Source organism: Pan troglodytes, chromosome 10 (genome assembly GCF_028858775.2).
Source record: "Pan troglodytes isolate AG18354 chromosome 10, NHGRI_mPanTro3-v2.0_pri, whole genome shotgun sequence".
Lineage (NCBI taxonomy): Eukaryota > Metazoa > Chordata > Mammalia > Primates > Hominidae > Pan > Pan troglodytes.
Genome location: NC_072408.2, coordinates 97,880,813 through 97,903,579, shown reverse-complemented (window position 1 = coordinate 97,903,579; position 22,767 = coordinate 97,880,813). Strand labels below are relative to the sequence as shown.

At 34.1% G+C, this 22,767-nt stretch overlaps 1 protein-coding gene across 1 annotated transcript; it reads left to right on the top strand.

Moving 5' to 3' along the window:
- Positions 1–12,194: 12,194 nt before the first annotated feature.
- On the top strand, positions 12,195–19,694 carry KERA (keratocan). Its single transcript, XM_001135135.6, has 3 exons — positions 12,195–12,475; positions 13,907–14,800; positions 18,664–19,694. The coding sequence occupies exons 2-3, from the start codon at positions 13,915–13,917 to the stop codon at positions 18,834–18,836; spliced, it is 1,059 nt and encodes a 352-aa protein (XP_001135135.1). The 5' UTR covers positions 12,195–12,475; positions 13,907–13,914; the 3' UTR covers positions 18,837–19,694.
- Positions 19,695–22,767: the final 3,073 nt, after the last annotated feature.

Genomic DNA, 22,767 nt, shown 5'->3' with positions numbered 1-22,767 from the left:
TGTCATCATTGTCCTTATTTTACTAATGAAGAAGATTAGGTGAATTATCCAAGGTCACAAGCTTATTGCCCATCTGATTCTGGATACCTGCTTTAACTTTTAGACTTCAGCAACCACTGAAATTCTGTGTGTAGCTGAAGTCAGTGTTTAATATTCAATTGTATAGTATCTTTAGCTAGCTGTCTTTTAAAAAAATTTTAACTATGTTATCCATGAGTGAGGAAACTAGTACATCATATTTTTATTTAAAACAATTTTGCCCAAATATATTTTAAATTATTGAGGTAAATACAAAAAGTCCCTATTCAGAGGTGAGGTCTGTGTTAAAATTTTTAAGAAAGAAGAAATAGATATACTTAGCCAAAAGAAAGAAAGAAAACCTAATTATAGAGAAGAAATTAATTAGAATATTCAGCTTCAAAGAGTAGTTTTAATCGGTGGAACTGCAAATTCCTATTGGAATAAAGAATAAATATGCTAAATATTAATAATATTAAATAATTTTATTTTTTATATCCAATTCTCACAATAGAGGAAAAAGTTAGAAACTAGATACTTAAAATTCAAGAGGACACGTAACTTATTTTGTTGTGGGAATGTAAAGGTTGACTAGGGCTATGTGTTATTACCAAATTTAATTCTTCTTCCTCATTACATAAGCACCTATGATAGGGCAGCACAGTGCTAGTCATTGAAAAAAAAATGCCTGGCTTTAAGCAACTTGCAATCTAGGAGATATACGTGGAAAGAACTGCAAATTGTTTTAGTTGGAATTATTTTAGTCTACAGTAGTTTCTGAAAGGAGTATGTGCTTAGTTCTATAAGTGGGGGACAGAAAATATTGGAAACCTTCATTGCGACAGTATTGCTATATCAAATATGTGTTTTGTGGACAGATGTGTGGTAAGATCATTTCTGGCAGAAATTTCATTGCAGCCAAGGCTTGGGGCTGAGGACATACCAGTAAATTCAGAAAACTGCACAAAATTTGATAAGGTTGCAGCAGGAGACCTGTAGTCGTGGGTAGGAAAGAGTCCTGGAGGGGCAAACAAGGGGAAGATTCCTGTGCACAAAAAAAAGAAGTCTAGTTTATTATTATTATTTTTAATCAGGTCTTTATATATTTCTGGGTAGAAGACAATCACTTCTTTACCTGTCTCAACTTCAGACTCTTCCTATGCATACTGAACCGACCTTGCTTGCAGTCTTATTGGGACTCAGTAGCCCACAAGTATTTCTTCTGTCTTTATCCCTGTAAATCCAGGGTGAAACCTTGTGTCAGATGCTTGTTTTTGGTTTAGGATTCATTTGAAGTAGCCGCCAGTGAAGACTGTGTCAGTGGGAGCTTCTAGTCTCAGTTATGTTTAGTAGCGATGACCGACTGCCTGGTCAGATTATCTCTCTTTGTCAAGAGCCTCTTTGTCATCTGCCTGCTTTCCAACTACAGTCTTCCAGCCAGAAGACTGTAGTTGGAAAGACTTTCATTTGGAAAGAAAGACTGTATCTGGAAAGACTGTATTTGGAAAGACTTTCACTTATTCAATTCCACGTATCTCCTTCAAAGAAATTCATTTTTTGCTGAGAACATTGAGTTACCCTCTGGTGTTTATATTCTAGAAGCCTGTTTAACAAGGATATCATTAACAGAAATTGGTTATTGACATCTGATATGATTTGAATCTGTGTCCCCAGGAAACCTCAGTTTAAACTGTAATCTCCTATGTTGAAGGTGGGGTCTAGTGGGAGGTGATTAGATCATGGGGGAGGATCCCTCATGACTTAGTGCTGTGTTTATGATAGTGATTTCTTGTGAGATCTGGTTGTTTTAAGTGTGTGGCACCTCTTCCCACCACCTCTCTCTCTTCTTCCTTCTTTTGCCATGTGATGTGCAAGATTCTGATTCACCTTCAACCTTCAGAACCATCAGCCAATTAAACCTCTTATAAATTACCGTTTTCCAGGTATTTCTTTATAGCAATACAAGAATAGCCTAATACATCAGATTGTTGGCCAATGTAGGGACTTCAACATTGGCTATCTGCATAGCTTAGGTAAAAGATGGTTAAAACCCTGAAATTATTTGGGAGTGAAAGTCTGGAAGACAGTGATTCATAAAATTGAAACATATAGTTACCTGAAAGACACAACTCCTAAAGGTAAGGCTTTGAGGAACAATGTATCTATGGTCACAGAAAAAGGTGAAGGGCATGAAATAATTAATAGGTAGAGTAGCTGCTTAAAGGCCCATGGAACAGCTGGAAAAAAGAGAATGGGAAACTCAGATACCTGTGTTCTCAGCTCAAGTTCAGAAAATTGCAAAATGTTTTATAAGGTTGTAGCAGTGAATTTGTAAATAAGGATAGATAGGAAGTTCTGGAAGAGCTTTATCTAAGGGTTTTATAAATCTAGGGGGTTATAAAATTATTTTAACACTGTAAAGGCTTTATTTTTACCCATTGCAGGACGAGAGAGCTAAAATCAAAAAGCCTATTCTGAATTGTAATGAATGCACTATTCAACTTGTCTCTTTATAAAAAGTTAGAGCATTGATCTGGAAACAGAACCTCCCTCCCAAGAAATGGAATAGGGATTATACAACAAGATTCAGATGCATTGGTGTGCCAAGGATTCCCCAATCCTCACTGAAGCTCCTTTGCTTGCTGAAAAGCCCCACTCTTCTTGAGTTGTAAAGCAATTTCTACTTGTTCAGAGACTGTTTCCTCAACTCAGGCATTCATTTGCTTTAGGGGAAACATAATTCTTGTCATGCCCCATCCCCTTAATCTTCAATATGAGAGGTAGCAACAGGGTATCAATTAAAAAGTAAAATCTAGGGATGAAAACATTATTCTAAATGAACTATAAGAATTTTCTAATCTATACTAGCTACACATTAGGAAAGACAGATCTTTAGGATACTCAACAAAGGAGGGAGAGCAATAAAAATAGAGCAGACTAGCTTTAGTTATAAGAGCATACTTATAGGTTCTGGTTCCGGATTTATTATATTAGAGGTTCTGGATTTATTATACTAGTTTAAGTAGGTGGGAGTCTGATAGTTTCGTGGACCACTTATCACAAAATGGAACTCAATGGAATCTTACATTAAATGAAGTTGATCCTTTGGTAGATTATAAAGGCACAAAATCAGAACTTTCTCAAAATGAAATTTTGTAGTGGATTTATTATACCTTCACCAAGCATTGAGACCGATATTAGGGATGGGAGTACCAGCATCTTTTAAAAGATTTTAGTGATGTCCATGGGTTGCTGGTTGTCTTAGTTCATTTGAGATGCTATGACAAAGTACTATACACAGGGTGACTTATAAACCATTTAAATGTATTTTCTTTGTAGCTCTGGAGGCTGAAAAGTCCAAAGTAAAGGTGCTGACAGATTTAGTGTCAGACAGGAGCTTCTTTGTTATTTATAGTCAGTGGTTTCTTGCCATGTCCTCACATGGCAGAAGAGATGGGGGATCTCTCAGGCCTCTTTTATAAGGGTCTAATCCAATTTATCTGTTGTCAGGCCCTAAGTACCTCCCAAAGGCCCCACCTCATAGTAACATCAGTTTGGGGGTTAAGATTTCAACATATGAATTTCCAAGGGACACAAAAATTCAGACCATAGTGTAGGTAGAAGGCAGAGTCATGAAAATTGATCCCCTTTAGTGAAGAAGAGAAAAGCTGGAGTGGAAGAGATCAAGTAGTGTCACTTGACTGCCAATGAGCAAAGTAACTATATTTTTTATTTATAGGTATTAGGATCAGCATGAAATCAGAATCACCCGTCACAAAGAGAACTTAATAATGGCCAATTGCAAATTAGATTTCTAGCAATGAAGGAGAAGTGAAATTCGCCGTCTTGTTATTTGATTTGTAAAACTCCAGAACCACTCATCAGAGCCCTGAATTGAGTCATTACAATATATGAGGCAGACTTTCTGCCTTTCATTGAATTTTTAAACCTCAGTCAAATCATGGACCTAGAAATGCCAGAATTAAGGATAGAGCATTTTTTCTTAAATATGTATTTTGTAATGATATCACAAGTGTTTGCTACTATATATATTTTTAAACCTAGTCCCTGAAGAGGAAAATATGGCTTTGAGGCAAAACTAATTCCTGGGGTCATCAGCCATTTTATAAGGGTTGTTTGGTGTTAAGATGGGACAAGTGAATAATTTATCTTGTTCTAGGTTATACCCTTTTCATATTTATATTTCCCAAGTAATTGTATGTATAATTAAAATTAATGAGCTTTGAAAGTGATAGATTTCTCATACTGACTCTGTAAGCCATAAATGAAGGAGCCATTCTGATTGAAAAAAAACTCAAATATTTCAGAGCTCCTCACTTCTATAAAAATATTGGATTAATAGCAAGGTCATGTCAGTAAAAAAATAGACATATCAGTGCCACCTTCAAAGACTTAAAAGTGCAGAATTAATGATTCCCAGCAGATTTCCATTTAAACTAGTGCCTGGCAGTACAGCAGACAAATAGTCTTAGAGGATAAAAATGAATTTTCCAAAGTTTAATTACATGGCAACTCCTGTTGCAACTGCTGTGCCATATGTAGTCTAAATCATTACAGCTCTTAGTGCCTTGTATGAAGCAAATGATCTGAGGAATGTCTGTTCCTTCTATTCCAATAAACAAAATGACCAGAAGCAGTATGCTTTCTTTTACCAGACAAGAACAGCAATACAATTTTGCTATACTATTCCTGGATTGTGTTAATTCCTTGACTTTGTGCCATATTTTAGTCTGCAGAAATACTGTCTTACAGGACATCGTGTGATACAATTAAGAGGGTAAACTGTATTAGCTAGATACTTTCTGACATTCACTTGAATGTCAGAAATGTTGGAGATAAATAAAATAGAAGGCTGTAAGTGGCCAACTCATTGATTTATTATAGAGGTTTAGGGTCTAGGACAAGTTGAGATATCCCTCCACAGTGGAGACATTTTGTTGAACCCTACATCCATTACCACTAGAAACATAGTCTCTTTGAATTGTGGAGGCCACATACAACCACATGCGAATCCACTGCTGAGAAAGCATAAGCTTTCAGTTTGTCCCATGGCAAGAAGTGGTTCTCCAGAGAGATGTGGTCACAGTGATTTCACTGGTTATCACTCATCTGATTAAACGATATTCAAAGAATATATGGCAGCTAGATGCAGCCAGTGGTAAGCCTTAATAGGAGGATTCAACCTCCAGCTTTCCAAAATAAAAGCATGCTATCTTTAGTAAGTAATTATTATCCTTTTTGGACCTTAGGGGAGACTGAACAATAATTTGATGTTAACTGCCCATAAACTCAGTATTGTCTGGTCTATCTAGCCTAATCTGAATTGCCCAGCAGTGCTGATTCAGCAAGTACATGATATAAATGGAAATGAGACCAAACAGATTCTAGTCCTATGGCACTGCTGCCTTTCTGGTAAATCACACTTATGACCTCATAGAGGTTTTCTCTATAACTTGAAAGAGTATAAATACCATCTGATGATAGTTGACAAGATATAATACGCAGGAACTGATTGCAAAAATATAGCTCTGATTTTGGATGGCCTGGAAGGGCAGTTTTGTAAGATGTTAAGATGTTAAGGATAACAAGGATAAGGATATGCAAGAATACATCTGGGATTCAGTGAAATCTCAATATTATTGGAGATATTATGAATCTAACAGTATTTTTTTTCAGCATTCTGAAGACATTGTGTCTTGTATGAGAGCTCATCTGAAGTGTTTTGGAGATGAGGTGTAAACTGATTGGTGTCTAAGCTGCTAGCCTCCTGTGGTAATATCTCCTGAAGGCCAATGGTTCTAAGGCTAACTTGGTAGAAATGGAGATAATTTGAGAAGCAGGAAGAAAATGATTCTAGGTAAGAGTGATCTGGGTAGCTGGTAACAGAGCTCTCCCCAAAATCACAAGGCTGTATTTATTTTTATTGTTTAATTAGCTAGTGAAAGCCTTCCTGTGGAGTCCTGGAGCAACTGGCACAAGAGAGTTATAAATATGCCAGTTGAATCAAAATATAACTAGCTTAGAAGTGGCAGAGTTTATAACTAGTTTAATATTAGTTTTGGAATCAGCATAGCCTCAGGATGGTTTAGACACAAAGAGTAAGCTGTAAACAGAAGGTTATTTACTATTTATTCATAATGACAGAAAAATTTCTTATTACCAGTATTAATAAAAAATCATAGTGATACAAAGTGCAGTGAAAGGCAAAATATTGACATTTCTTTGTCAATTTATATTCAGTATATGCAGACCCCCACATGCATATATGTGTGTACAATTGCATAATATATGTGTGTATGTAAATAAGCATGTATATACATTTTGTGTGTGTCTGTGTGTGTATGCGTGTAGAGAGAGAGAAGAACATTTTTCTGGAGAAATTGAATAGTCACAAAGAAAAAGACATATAGATATTGATTTGGGGATTGGTTCGCCCCAATAAAATAGCAAAGTCCATACCTACTCATTCTAGAGTAAAGCTGATTGGTGCTATCAATTCTCACAGATATTTTAATAAGGACTTTCTTTTTAAATATGAATCTATGTTCAGCAAAGCACTAACAGACATATGAGGAAAGACTCTAATATAAAATATCTCTGGAGGTTAAGTAAAACCAAGAAAAAAGTCAAAGAAAACAAAATTATTGCAAGAAGACAAAAACCTCGCACTGCCAGCAAAACTCTTTAGTTAAGATCCTAAGTGAGATAAGAGATAGTAATTACATGAAACAAAAGAATGCTTTAGTAAAAAAGATCAGAGAACAAGTTGATGTATACTAAGAGTAAGTGTATACGATATAGAAAATTTTAAAAACCAGAAGATGAAATCTGTCAGAAATCATAAACAATTTTGAGAAGGGAATTAGAAAAGACTAGATAGAATTAGACAGTCTAATCAGATTTACTTTAAGCCTTAGAAAAAGAGAATATAAAAAAATTGATAGACTATATGAACATGAACTTCCAGGTTGGAAGAATTTTTGAATGCCCCGTGAGTGAGTAAAATACACCCTTTCAAAACACACTATTATAAAATTACAGAAAGTGAAGATTGAAAAAAAAACCCTAAGGGTTTTCAGAGAGGGAAAGGGGTCACATTCTGAAGACTCAGGTCATCATTTTATCAACGTTTTCAGTCTCAACTCGAAAAGTTCCAAGACAATTGCTTCTTTGAATATCGTCAAACTTTTGAAGGAACACTATTTTAAATTAAAATTCTATTTAGTTAAAATACCAGGTAGGAGGGTAGGCTGAATAAACACATTTTAAAACGTGAATTTTCAAAAAAAAAAAAAAAAAGGCAAAAACATATCCCAGGTAACAGGAAGTGAAGCGATTAGAGGATAGACTCTGCCAATATTGTGGTGTTAACCAAGAAAACACAAGATGGTGGAAGCAACAAGGAATCCGACAGGGAAGCTGGGTGAAGGGAAGTCCAGGACCATAACCGTCGCTGACAGACCCAGAAAGCGAGGTTTATAATATCCATACATTCACTTTAAAAGGCAGTAATTCAAGAGAAACAGTGTGATTTATTTTTGTGTTAATTTTAATTTATACCTTAGGGAAGCTTACTTAACATTGGAAGAAACCTTATAATGAAGACCTACTACATGAATTCTTTTAATGCCTGCTGCAAGTAAATGTCTACTACATTAGATACAATTGAGTTGCACTTACTTTTATCAAAACACCTCCACGTACGTTGTAAGAGAGGATTCTTATAGCCTTTGATAACTATAAGGCAACTGAAATGTCACATAAAGAACCTAATAACTGTGATCTACCAAATAAGCTTAGGTTGCTTTCTAACAGCAAGGAAATTGCCTTGAAGTAGGAAGTTATGACATCCCAGGAGAAATACTATCTCCCAGGAGAAAAAAAATGAATCTAATATGTCTGTTTTTTTTAATCAACACTTGTAAAATGTTCTAAGTCGTTTCAAAATATTGACTCATTTAATCTTCACCACAACTTTATGAGGTACATATTAGTATCATTGTTATTATTATTGTTAATTTAAAGATGAGGAGACTAAGGCAGAGAAAACTAGAAATATAATTGTCTAAGATCTCACAGCCACTAAATAGCAGAGATGTATTCAAACCCAAGTAGGTGTGGCTTTAAGCACCATGCCATTTGCCTCTATTCACTGAGTGGAAACAATTTTTTCAAATGATTTTACAATTCTGTTTGAGATTTTGGAAAATATGAATGAAATATTTGTATATGTAATGTATTATGTACAGTTACATATACAGAGAGAAAGCAAATAAATGTGCTACAATAAAGAATCTATAGTACTTTTGCAATGTTTTAGTAGTAGACAATGTTTATATTGTAGAAAAAAGTATGCACTAAATATTCATTTAATAAAAGCTTGTGATATGCATATATGGGACTGAGCAAGCATGTTAAATGTTAACTTAATTAAAAAGGTTAAATTGATAAATTAAAAAATAACATAAGCTGGAATATTAAAGCAAATACTTAAAAAAAGCTTTAGAATAAAGTTAAAAATAATGGCCTCTTGGGAGCAGGGCTTACACTGAAATGGGTGGGGTTGGTAATTATTACCTTCATTATGAGTTTTGTGGTAGTCTTGACTTTTTAAATTATCATTACACTATTTTAAATGTCTTACTTTGACATTTTAAGATTTTATATATATGTGTGTGTATATGTGTGTTAGATAGATATTTTAGTGGATTCCTTTTATATTTAAAAAATTATATAACAAAGTTTAGTCAAACAAAGCTGAAATTGATTTATTAAGAGAAAATTCTTTTTTTTAGCAAAAGTTCAATCAATTCTAAATAAACAAAGCTCCCAGGAGCACCTAAGGAGTCCATCCAACCATCGCCGAAAACAGATGTGTCAGATACAAGTGCCAGCAAATTTGAAATTTCATGTCTTTTATCCACTCACGCATTGTCTTCTTTTCTAAATGTCAATAGTCTTCAAGAATGTGACAAGCTAAATTCCTTAGTGAAAGACAGTTTAGCAAAGTATCTTCCTTTTTAGTAGGAAGAAGTAGAAGCAATATAAGTAAATTTAAAACAAAAAATGCTAAAAAAAAAAAGGAGGGAAGTTACAAAAAATACAACAACAACAGCTTTATTTCCTATCAAATTTCTCAAAGGATTTATGTCTGGAAGGCAAAATTATCGACTATCACATTCTCTTCTGAAATAAATTTCTAGCATCATTTCCTCATATGTGAAAGCAAAGTTTGCAGAAATGATTTGTAAGATCCCCTTGAACTTTGAATTTTTCACTATGAAAATTGTCTATACTTATCCAACATGTTCACCTTCATTATCTCATTTGATCTTAAGATGACCTCGAGCACTTCTCAGGGAAAATACATTATGGGGAGACTTAGGCTCATGATAGTTAAATGGCCTATGCAAGGCCAAGGAACTACTAAGTTGCCAAAGGAAAATTCAAACTCACATTTTTAAAACATCAAAATCTAAGGCTTTCCATTAAGTTCCTACTTACACAATTATGCTGATCAAAAACTCATGGCTATAAAAGTGATACAAGTGCCTTATATGTTTATTTGCTCATTTATTCCTTCAGTAAACATGTGTTGACTACTTGCTATATGCAAAGTCTCATAGACATTTAAAATATCAAATTGTCACTAGATAGATAGTGCCATAGCCACCTTACTAAACTTTAGGATTCCTTTCTACCTTTTTGAAATATCAGATAGGACTAGCCAGAGTCTTTTATTAATTTTTATATCAGTTCATATGACTCAGACATTCTTACTAACTTCTGAAATTTATTCAACTTAAACAGTTCCAGAGAAGAGTTAAAGTACCCACTCTTCAAGAATCAATAATCGAAGAAAAGTAGATTAGAATGTTACAGGAAAAATCGAGACACACATAGTGATTACCCTGACAGTGGAAACAATTCTATGTTTTTAGTCTGGAAACAATGATATTAAAACTCGGCAAGCATTGTAGATGATCATTTTTATTTGTGTCATGTCTCCCAAAGTCCTTAAAATGTGATTATTATCATACGCACACAGAATGAGAGAGCAGAGTTAAGAATGATTTCCAGATTTGTGGTTTGGGAGACTGAATGTGACAAAAGTCTCAAAAGTATAAAATGACAGGAGCAGTTAGAAGTAAAAGGAGACAGAGAATTTCGTTTTACATATACGCCCTTGAGACATGCAACAGGAGATGTCTAGAAAGCAGATATACACACACATTGGAAAGCAGGTCTTCTAGAAGCTGGGTTGCAGATACAGACTCAGGAGTTACCATGATGGAGGAGATGGTTGGAACCATAGAATCATGCAGGAAATGTGTATAGAGCAAGAAGAGCACAAAGCAGAGGACAGAATCTCAAAGGGTTCTAAATGCTAGAAATGCTCTTAAATAATGTTATAAAGAGGAAATAGAGCTTTGGGATATAGACAGAGAGAAGTCACCAGAAAATGGGAGGAAAAACTAGGAAAGAGTAATGTCAGAACAACTAAGATGAACATTTAGTAAAAGGGGGTGGGTCAGTATTGTCAAAGGCCAAGTATGCTTAACACTAAAAGACTTCAACAGATTAGTAAATGTGAGGATCATTGCTGATTTTCTGTCAGAACCATTTTAGGGAAGCAGAATTAGAAGTTGTATTTTGGTTGGCAGATCATGAGTGGAATGGTGAAGAGGAAATAGATTGGAGGCAGCCAGTATACTACTCTAATTTTCCTACAATGAACATGTGGCAACATTTGTATAAGAAAATTATAAAAAGACTAAAATCAGTTTGGCTAAAAAAATCAACAGTAAGACAATAGCTGGAAGAGGGCCATGCAGATTTGAAGATCATCTGTTGTTTAAATCCTGAGGGTTTAGGAAAGGGAGAAGGAGAAAAAATGCAACAGAGAGAGGAGACAATTGTTGTGAGAAAGCAAGTAACACTTGGTTGTCTTCTTAAAATGTGATGTGAGTACACCTACATACCTATAGGACTAGTAAAAAATCATGTCAAAATAGGATCTCAATCTATAAAAACCCTTTAATATAAATGTATTTTCCAGTTGAGAGTGTAGGGCTAATTCCAAATAAGGCTATTATTTCTGTAATTGTTTATAACAAACTAGACCTAACTCTGTGAAGCAATCCATTACTATTTTGTAGATGACAAAACTGAACTTTAATTGACCCTCCTATGGTTAGGAGAGAGGAAAGAGGTGGTTCACAAAAGGTCCTCTGAATCCAATGCTTACTCCTCTTCACGGTGCTCTTTGACAATACTCATGTGAGCTGTTAAATGAGTCATATAACATTCACTGAAGCTAGAATAAGAGAGATTTTGAAAAACAAAACATAACAATCAATCCACATAATAACACCTAAATGAAATATTTTTTGTTTGCATCTTTTCTCAAGAAGCATAATTTTTTTTTCATCAAGTATCAGAAGTGGAGGACACACTAGTTTAGATATGTGTTAAAGAAAAAAGTAGCAGTGTAACAGAATGTCTCATAAAGGACTATATGCAAAACGTGTTATATTATAATGAATAAAAAATTATCCCACCTTAGCAGGTACTTGGAATAAATTGTTAAAAGAAATATAATAGGAAATAGGGATACAAAAATTATTTCTCTGAAAAAAAGCATAATACCAAGATTAGCACCAAAATCAGGTAGTGCTTTCCAGATAGCACATTTACATTTTTTCAAATATATATATTTATTTATTTTTCCCTTAGTCAAACACATTACAGCATCTATTTTATATCAGGAACAGATAAAATATGTCCATATAAACAGAAGACATTGGCTTTTAATTATTTGTATTCAATTTTTAAGAAATGATCATCTAGGGAAAATGTTTTAAAATCTTTTAAAATATCTTTTTGTTATACTTTAAAACTGCCTTTAGCTGCCTATTGGTAAATAAGGTCTGGATATCAGTACATGACAACATGTACTAATGAATTGAACTGTGAATTAGGAATGAAAATTGCCTAGAAGTTTTTTTATGAGTTCTTAGGATTAAAGTAAGAATTTCCTTTGCTGGGCTGTGTAGGCACTAAGATTCCATGGTTGTTGGAGGGGTTAAATTTGGATCTACTAGTGCATATATATTACCGAGGATTCATAAAAACATGACAGTGGAGCCTGGGTCAATCCATTACCATGTACAAGCAGTGACCAATAGAAAAGGAAGAAGAAGATCCAAGAAGGCTGAGGTAAGCAGTCTTCTGAAGCCCTGTCAAAGTGGAAACAATAGATCAAAGGTGTTCATGGTGACTGGGACGAGTAGGTTTCACTGTTTCTCATAGGAGACTTGACAGCTTAAAGTAAAAACAAATTATTTTCGTCAAAGTTTTTTTTTTTCTCTTAACTGATTTTTAGCAAACCTCAGACTGAGATACAGGACTCAACGGTGTATTCCTGGAAGGCAAGGTAAACTATTTTGCACTTTTAAAAACTCTTAAAGTTAAGCATGCAAAGTACTTATTCAACAGACGCAGGGTTACAACTTCAATAAATAAACCAAAACCCTATTCTGAAAAAGAAAAAAAAAATAATGTTTCTTTGTTGGAACATGGCCAGAGCAGCGTTCTGCAATCCTAGAAAATTTGACAGCTTGCAGAAGCAGCTCTGCACTTGTTTTCTGCAATTTAATGGCAAAATTGAATGATCAGCATTTCATAAATGAAGTTGACTTTATCTTTTCCTAAGGAATCAGTAAAATTTATTTCATCCTATTATCAATCAGTTCAATAAATGTACATTGGTCAGAATGTTACTGATATATATATAAATATATATGTAACATATGTATGCTATAAATTATTAAAATATATATGTATATTTCCTGTTAAAATAATTATTTGTACCAATAATCTTTGATGATCAGTGGGGAGGGTTTATGTGTTTTAAATGTATCAAATATTAGTAAATGCTAACCTACTTTCTATTATCCACACTGATAATATGAATATAAAGAAATTCTCTACCTGTATCCTAAATATGTTTTTGGTTGTTTTTGTTTCTTATCAACCATAATAATGGCATAGTTAAATACAATACTCACGTACTTGTGCTATACATCACAATGTATTCAACTCTATATAATAAACTCTATCTCTATATATACATATATACACATATATAGAGACAGAATATACATATTCTCTGAGAGAGAGAGAGGGAGAGAGAGAACTGATAATTCAATAGCTTGGCTGAACAACTTAATTGTGTGCTTAAAATTATAGACATCTTCCCCCACCCTCAAAAAACTTACCTGAGAAGTTGAGCTAGAGAATAACAGATTAATCACATTTTTATTCAGATCCTAGAACCTTCCTTCACCATAAAGTGCTAAAATGTTCTTTGATCTCTTCATTCCTTTGGTTCAAGGGCCAAAAGGCCTAGGAAATCTCATCCAGATGTTCTGCTCATTTAAGAGTAAAAGTAAAAGCATATGCTTTCCTCTCAGGAACAACACAGATTTCCAGTTTGAGTTTTTAAAAGATCACTTTTTTGTATTCTCATATTCAACTACTGATGTCAGTTCAGTTCTTTAAATTAAATAGCTTGAAATGGAAAAACACTTAGAGCTGCTAAAATTTTCTTTCCATTTCTCGGCTTTTATTGCGTTTGGGTTACAACCAGAAAGCTACAAGTCGGTGAATTATTCTCAATGTTTGCAAAATGCTTTGCATATGGTGCCTACTAACTAGTGTATATTAATTAAGATCTGTGTATGAAATGTTGACATATTTTCACCTCTTCCCTGAAGAAGAAATGCTTACTGATCATTTTGATGTATAAAATTATCTAAAGGTCAAGATCTTCAAATATCTAACAGTTGTGTTCCTTTTCCTGTAGGTGCTATAATGGCAGGCACAATCTGTTTCATCATGTGGGTGTTATTCATAACAGACACTGTGTGGTCTAGAAGTGTGAGGCAGGTCTATGAAGTACATGATTCAGATGATTGGACTATTCATGACTTCGAGTGTCCCATGGAATGTTTCTGCCCACCCAATTTTCCTACTGCTTTATATTGTGAAAACAGAGGTCTCAAAGAAATTCCTGCTATTCCTTCAAGAATTTGGTATCTTTATCTTCAAAACAACCTGATAGAAACCATTCCTGAAAAGCCATTTGAGAATGCCACCCAGCTAAGATGGATAAATCTAAACAAGAACAAAATAACCAACTACGGAATTGAAAAAGGAGCCCTAAGCCAGCTGAAGAAGTTGCTCTTCTTATTTCTGGAAGATAATGAGCTAGAGGAGGTACCTTCTCCATTGCCAAGAAGTTTAGAACAATTACAATTAGCTAGAAATAAGGTGTCCAGAATTCCTCAAGGGACCTTTAGCAATCTGGAGAACCTGACCCTTCTTGACCTACAGAACAACAAATTAGTGGACAATGCCTTTCAAAGAGACACTTTTAAAGGACTCAAGAACCTCATGCAGCTAAACATGGCCAAGAATGCCCTGAGGAATATGCCTCCAAGATTACCAGCCAATACAATGCAGTTGTTTTTAGACAACAATTCCATTGAAGGAATACCAGAAAATTATTTTAATGTGATTCCTAAAGTGGCCTTTTTGAGACTAAATCACAACAAATTGTCAGATGAGGGTCTCCCATCAAGAGGATTTGATGTATCATCAATTCTAGATCTTCAACTGTCGCACAATCAACTTACAAAGGTTCCCCGAATCAGTGCTCATCTGCAGCACCTTCACCTTGATCATAACAAAATTAAAAGTAAGTAACCTGCAGAGTATGTCTTTGACTAAAGGGCTCATGGTCATTAAATGTATCTTTATTTTCATTAAAAAGAGCAAATGTGTTGCCCCCTCCCCCACTAATGTTCCTTTAGATTTTTAGTGTGTTTTCAATTTTCAGTATTAAATTTTGTCCATACACAGTCTTAATGAACCAAGAAGTCCAAATCTTCAAACTGAAGACTAAAAAGTGGACTTGAGTCATCTACAGAGGACTATTATCCATTAGAGAAACTAAATGCCTCTATCTTCTTTTACTCCAGGAGATTCCAATATTTCTGCCCCATTGGGTAGGCTTATTTAAGAAACCATACCAGGCACAAACAACCTCATGACTAGTAATAAAGAAAATATGATTTAAGAGGCATTAGGAAGGCATCTCTGTCCTAAACACTATATGACAGCTGATGCCTGAAACCCTCCTAATGGGAGTCTCTAATTAAACTCCCCTAATTACAGTGGGAGTCTCAAACAAGTGTGTAAAGGCTGGTGACTCCACCCCCAGAATTCAGTAGATGTGGAGTGAGACTTGAGAATTTTCATCTCTAACAGCCGTCCAGTTGATGTTCTGGGAACTACACATTGAGAACCACTACTATAGTTTAAGGCTTTATTAATTAAAATGGAAAGAAATTTCCCTGGTAGCTGGCAACTCCTTGGGACTTACAGGCAATCGTCAGGTAGAATACTCTCTCTTTTCCTGAAAAGAGCTTTTCATAAGGGAGTGAGAGATGAATTCAAAGTTTTTGGAGGCAGAGGCATCATCAAGAGAAGAAATGATTATAGAAAGCAGATGTTGGACACATTAGAGACAAACTCGGCTTCTTCACAATTATGCATGAGACCAGGCTGGACTTGGTGTAAAAATAGGTCCAGCCACGGGGGTACGATACCTAGCCTGGCATTTATCTATGCATCTTCAAACTCAGAGTAGACCCTTTAAAAATAACTTTGGGGAGATTTCTCCAGGGCAACCTAAGAAAATGCATTCCAAAAGTAATATTCAGTCAGGATAGTTTGTAAGAGAATAACAAAGATAATTTGTCAAAAGATTGTGCTGCCTGGGTATTACTCACTAAAGCTTTTTAAGCAAATAATCACATAAACATATCATTTATAGAAACAGACTATTTTTCCACTGGGAACTGCTCAGTTATTTAAGACTTTTTTGTTTTTTTGGTGGGGGGAGTTAAATAACAGTGTACTTGAGTCTACAATCCAGGAATTAAATGGCAGCCTGCCATCACAGCAGTTATTTTTCCATGGTGATGAAATGTATTGTTTAATCCTGTAGTCAAAAACAAAAGATGCAACAGAAAAAAAATGTTAAGAGATGAATCTGTTTAGCTGAATCAAATAGAACAACAACAATATTGACCTAAATACATAATTTTTCCTGACGAGTGTTCTGTGCTTCTACAGGTATATTACAGGTACATTCCTTAAAAGCCCCACGGACAATTGATGTGGGAAGTAAACTTCAAGTGACTCCACATGGAGCCTTTGCTTACAAATTAGGCGTTTCATCCTGAGCATTTGTGAATTAGGGTGTTTAGGAGTGAGGTAGCAGTATTTAAAACACAGTTGAGAAGTATAAGACTTTAGCTTATGGAGTATTATGTGTGTAGTATAGACCCACATTTTAGAGTTTTATCAAAGTGTTTTCTCATAGATTTCTAATTTTCTATCATTCTCAAATCTGAGTGTGCATCAGAATCACCTGGAGATCTTGTAAACCCAGGTTGCTGTTTCCCACCCGCAGAATTTCTGACTTGCTAGGTCAGAGGTTGGGCCTCACAGTTTACTCCCCAGGTATTAATAGTATTGATGTTGCTGGCTCACGATTTGAGAACTACTATTTAATCCTTGCAAGAAACTTGTGTGATATTATTAGGAATTTCTGAAAGAGAGAAACTGAAGATCAGCTAGGGGAAGATATTTGCCCAAGGACAAAGGGTAAATGCAATAGCCAGAACCTGAGTCTGAAGTGTTTTTTTCACTCATACAGTATAATAACAATACTTTCCTTCATTGTCATGAATACAAATTTTTAAAAAATTCTATCAGTAGAACAGCAACGAAGAGAAATCTAGTTATTTACTTTTTAATGTAGATATCAAATTTTGTCATTTCAATATTCAAGAAAATAAATATAAGAGTTTCCCTGGAGAGAATATTGACACAATAATATCACACTGTGTCAAAACTGTTTAAGTACTTGCTTCTTCTAGCCACATAATCTACTCTAGTTGTAACAAAGTGGTCTCTAAGAAACATACCTCCTCTATGAAAAGACATCAAAATTTATGAGACAGTGAACTTGTCTTAAGCAATATGATGGAAATATTTATTTTTCTGAAAACTTTCAGGGATTTAAGATTAGGTAAAAATGTTATTTACTCAACTACATTACTTTCTGGTGTTCCCTGAGAAACACTGTAATTTATGAAAATGTAATTAAATTTAGAATACTTCTTTTTTATATTCATTTATTCAGACATACATTGATTATGGGACATGAGCTTGATGAGGATAAGAGGATTGCACATCGAAAGGGACATATTCTTTTGGGCAAGAGACACATTGTAGAAATAGAAAGAATAGGCCAGGTCTCAGCTCTGCCACTTACTTTCTGAAATAAGTTGTGTGCATTTCCTTATTTCTCTGAACCAGAATTCCCACAAAATGCCCAGGTAGGTAGAATAATAATATTGGCTGATAAAGCCTGTGAGATGATCAGGTGATACTTGGATGTATGTAAAAAAAGAGAACCTGATTTTATAACAACTAAACTGCTATTCAAATGAGTCATTTTTATTAAATTCAGTTTACAAAATGGCATAAATTCAAAGCAAAGCAACCTTGCTGGAAACATAAAATTATTCACTACAATATGAATCTATATAAAACAATAGGCCACAGAGGAGGGGCATTGCCCAAGTTCAGTGGGTCTAATCGGGGAAGATCTCTTGTTTGGAATGGTTTTGAAAAGGAATTTAAAGGTAATATATGGATTCATGGTTGAAATCAGCTGTTACAGAGTTCCCTGAATTTTGCTAGTTTAACTGGCCTTCTCTCCTGTATGTTCCTAAATCTCAGCATAGTCATTGGTGCCAAGGGCTTTGATCCAAGGCAGGTGCACAATTACTCCCATCCTAACCATATGAAAAGGATGTTGGGATATTTTCTGGCTTGAGTTCTTTGTCATTCAATTCTTGGCAAAATTTTAGTTTCCAATTAAATAAATTTGAAGATGAAGATTCAAGATTATTTTCTGTATTGCTTATGTAAAGTTATGTTAATTGTACTTTTAAAATCATGTTATGCACACTATTTTGCATCTTTTAAGGTAATTTTCAAGCATTTTCTTTTATATTAGATTGATTTTCTACTTACCCATCCAGGATCCATCCATCCATCCATCCATCTACTCTTGTACTTACTCATTCTTTCAGTCCCAAATCTGAACTGTTGTCTCCACCTCTGATGCCCTAAATCCTACCTACAGCAATCTAAATGTGCTTTATCTTACCTGCAAGTTTAGAAAAGAAGTGATGTCTTATACACATTTGTTTCTATCACAGATCTTAACAGTATTTCTTTACTAGTGCTCTATACTAAGTAGCAGAACATGGCCTGAGATGACTGTAAGTTTGCTGAACGTTTGTTTGGGGGAAACAGATAGGCACAATTTCTCACTGACACAAATGTTTTGTATAACCACTATTTTCATATATTAGGCCACTAAACCCTCCATAGGACCGTGGCATTAGTTTTTTGGTCTTCCCACTGTTAGTTTCTCTTGTGTTCCAATTCATTCATCTATTCTCTTTGTTTCTGTAGGTGTGAATGTCTCTGTAATATGTCCCAGCCCATCCATGCTGCCTGCAGAACGAGATTCCTTCAGTTATGGACCTCATCTTCGCTACCTCCGTCTGGATGGAAATGAAATCAAACCACCAATTCCAATGGCTTTAATGACCTGCTTCAGACTTCTGCAGGCTGTCATTATTTAAACACATTCTCACCAAATCTAAAATTAGTTTAATGAGCTAATGTTTCTGACATGAAATGTGGTTACCATTAATAGGTTTAGGACACAAGTCATATTCCCCATTGCTCTCGGCCACCATTTTCATTTGCGCAGTGTATTTTTTCTATTCAAAGATGCTTTTGCCAGTTACATGCATCACAGCCTGCATTAATTTGCTTTTCTTTTAATTAATAAAACAGACACAGAGTTAAGATAGTTTATCAACTCAAAGATAGTTTTATTTTGGTCTCTTCCATAGCTTATTAACACTAAATAAAACAATTATATTCTTATACAATAAAAATGACATATTTGTGTATGTTTAAAATTACTTATGCAGATACCGTAATTTACAGTATAAATGTAATAATCAAACAGGAGGAGAACGACCTGAAGAAAATGAGAAAATAAAATATTTCTTAATTGTAATCATAATAAAATAATTGCAGATTGCTAAGTAGCTGTTGGCGGTACAAGTTTGATATTTAGCTTGAGAATGGGTATGGAATGAATCAAATACTTCATCACTAAAGAATTCTTGTTATTTAATATCAAATAATGAAACAGCAGTCACTTCTAGTTCATTACCATTTTTTGTAGCTGTTGTTTTTAGATATAGTCCGCTGTATTCTTCTAAGTTCTAAATTTTATGTTTATCATAATGCATTTCTTGTGGAATCTTAGTGTTTTAACATTTGAAATCCACTTAAATTGCAAATTGTTCTTTATATTTGATTGTGTTTTTTGGATTTTCTAAATAAAAATATTGAATGCGTTCTAACAAAACAGAATATTTCAAAGAAATTAGCAAGCTTCATTAAAGAACATGTTTTAATAAAAATGTGTTATAGTAAAAATTATTTTCATTTTTCTGGCATAAATATATTCAAATATGTTTACTCCTACCTTCATTTTCCTTTTCTTCCAGAAAACACAAAAAAGTTTTTATTCTAATCACTTGACATAATATTTCTGATTTTTGTGAATTAAGAAAAACAGAATTTCATTAAGTAACAAAGTACCGTGTACTTTACATTACCCTTATGACTTTACAAGCATATGCTATAAGCAATCTGTATTCCATAAAGATCAATGGATGCCTTTATATACATTTTCCCAACAGTATTCTTTAAAATCCTACAAATCTGGCATATTTCCACAGAAAAATGATTATATATATTTGTAAAACACTAGGTTAAAAATGTCCAATTGTTTACTTCAAAGCCTCTCAGAAACTTAATATGCTATTTTATAATGTACATTTCCAAGAAAATAATATAATGTGCAACTATGTTTTTACACCAAACTTATTTGAGGGTGAAGAAGAACCAATCCTTACTATAACCTTATACCAAACTTACTACTTATTTTTACACCAAAACTTATTTGAGATTGAGGAAGGAGAACCAATCAACAAACTTTGAACATAGTTTTTAAAATGCTGGCTGAAAGTAATAAATCAAATCAATTGACATTAACAAAAAGAAAAGTGTTTTAAATGACCTCAAAGCACAAAAATAAAATTATATAAATTATGTCATAAAAATAGAAGTAATCAGATATCATTAGACCGAGAAAAAATATGTGAAGGGGAACATAACTTTAAATATTTGAAAACATGCCATTTGAAAAGGGCACAAAACATATGCCAGGAAGCCCCAAAATGAAGAGTAGAATATATGGTTAAAATTGATAAGAAGTCATATTTTGGCTCTAGTTAAGAAAGAATTTTCTGATATTGTTCCAAGTCACCCGGCAATGGAAGTAACTTTTCTTGAGGTAGAGTTACCCACCTCTGGACTTCAAACAGTGAATAAGTGATAATTCAAGAGGCAGAGTATAAAATGGAGTCCTATGTGGAAACAACATTGTCGTGGTATGTTTCTCCAAGAACTTTTCAGCCCTAAGAATTTTCTACCTTCCCTCCTTCTTTAAATGTTTCTTGAGTACCATATATATGACTGTACTACACACAGATGAAATAATATTTTTTATGGTTTATTCTACAGTGAGACACAAATTAACTGAAAATCACAAAAATATGTACAATTTCATATGTGATAAATATTGACAGAGAGCTGCATGCTGCGAAGGAATTAATAATAGTGATTTGAGAGAAGGATTCCCTAAAGAAATAATGATTAAGGAAACATATAAAAGATTAAAAGTACTTAGCAGCACAAGGTAGAAGGGAAGAATATTCCACGCCGAATTTAAAGATTCTAGTCCTTAGGAATAATTTGAAAGTCACTGAAGAGTTTTAAATCATAAGGGATTATTTTCATTGTAGAGTAACATCATGCAGTGGTAAAGAACACTAACATTGAAGCTAAAGTTGCTGAGTTCAAATCCCAGCTTTGCCACTTACTGGCTTCATATCCTGGGCAGAACCTTTAAATTATGTATGCCTCAGTGTTCTCTTATCTGTAAAATGGAGACAGGTAATGGCATCTACCATACGGTGAGGATTAAATGAGTTGGAATATGTAAAGTCCCTTGAAGAGCACCTGACCCATGGTAAATACTAAGTAAGTGTTATTTATTATTATTACTGTGTGCATGTGTATGTTTCTCCTTGGCACTGTGAGTAAAACAGTTTGCAGGGAACCAAAAGTAAATGTTCAGAGATCGGTTAGAACTTCAGTATTACAGTACTAGCTAGAAAAAAAAAAAAAAAAAAGGAAGTTTGGATTATAAGGTTGTGGTGGAATTAGAGGTAAGTGGACAAATGTGAGAGTATTAGAAGGTAAAATTGTCAAGACTTGGTGGCAGATTGTATAAAGGGGAGTGAGAGGAACGAGGGTATTAAAGTTTCTGGCTTGCATGACAGAATAGACGGCAGTATATTTTCTAATAGAGATACATTTAGAAAGAATTATGAGTTTGTCTTTACACATAGTTTGAACAAGTTCAAACTATGATTGATCCAGAAGAAGATGTCATATAAGTTTTTGAAAGAGGTCTGGATGAATATATAAACATGTGGTACAATTTTCTAGACTTTGTTAATCTATTCAATAATTTGGAAGAATTTTGCACTTAAACATTCATACTCCCATGAGGTAAGACTGGTCAGGGACAGGCGACAGATTAGGAGAATACAGACATCATTCGGAGTATTGACATGTGAAGCTAAGAGTAATGGAATCACTTTCTTCATACAATTTTTTGACGTATGTACAAAGCTACTATAGGTTCCCTGAAGCTTTCAAATGATATGCTGTTCTCTTTCTTGATGTTACGTACAATGTGACTATCATTCTTAAAACTCAGGAGTAATAACTAGGAGATAAGTTCAAGCCATTTTGTAAATTATGGCTCTTTTAAATATTCAATCCATCATTTAATGGACCTACTTAAAATACAATACAAAACAAAACAAAATAATATTATCTATAATCTTTCCATGTAAATATCATAAATTTAATTCATAAGCAAGAAAAAAGGGCACAAACAAATCAAAGAAAAGAAATATACAAGGATAGACTGAGCAATTTATTTGCAAATGATGTTTTAAAAAATTAAGATAGATTTTTGGTGGTTAAAAATATTGCAACAGAATTATTTTATTTAACTTCTCCAAATACCCTTAAAAAACCTAGATAGGACAAATGGTATGGAGGAAAAAAATTCCAGATGACATATTTGATAAGACTTGTGTCAAAGAATTCAGCAAATCATCAAAATAATTGAGTGTAAAAATGTGTGTGTGTGTGTGTGTGTGTGTTTAAGAAGTGGGAAGAAATGTGTTTTTCCTACTCTGACACATTCAACAGAACACTATACCTCTGGTCACCAAAATGTGAGGGAATTTCTCCCCACCCACCAAAAACTAATTCTCTGGCAGACAGAAGCTGGGTATTCCATAATTCAATTCAATTCTGGAACTACCTACCTGGAGACAGTGTCAGGTC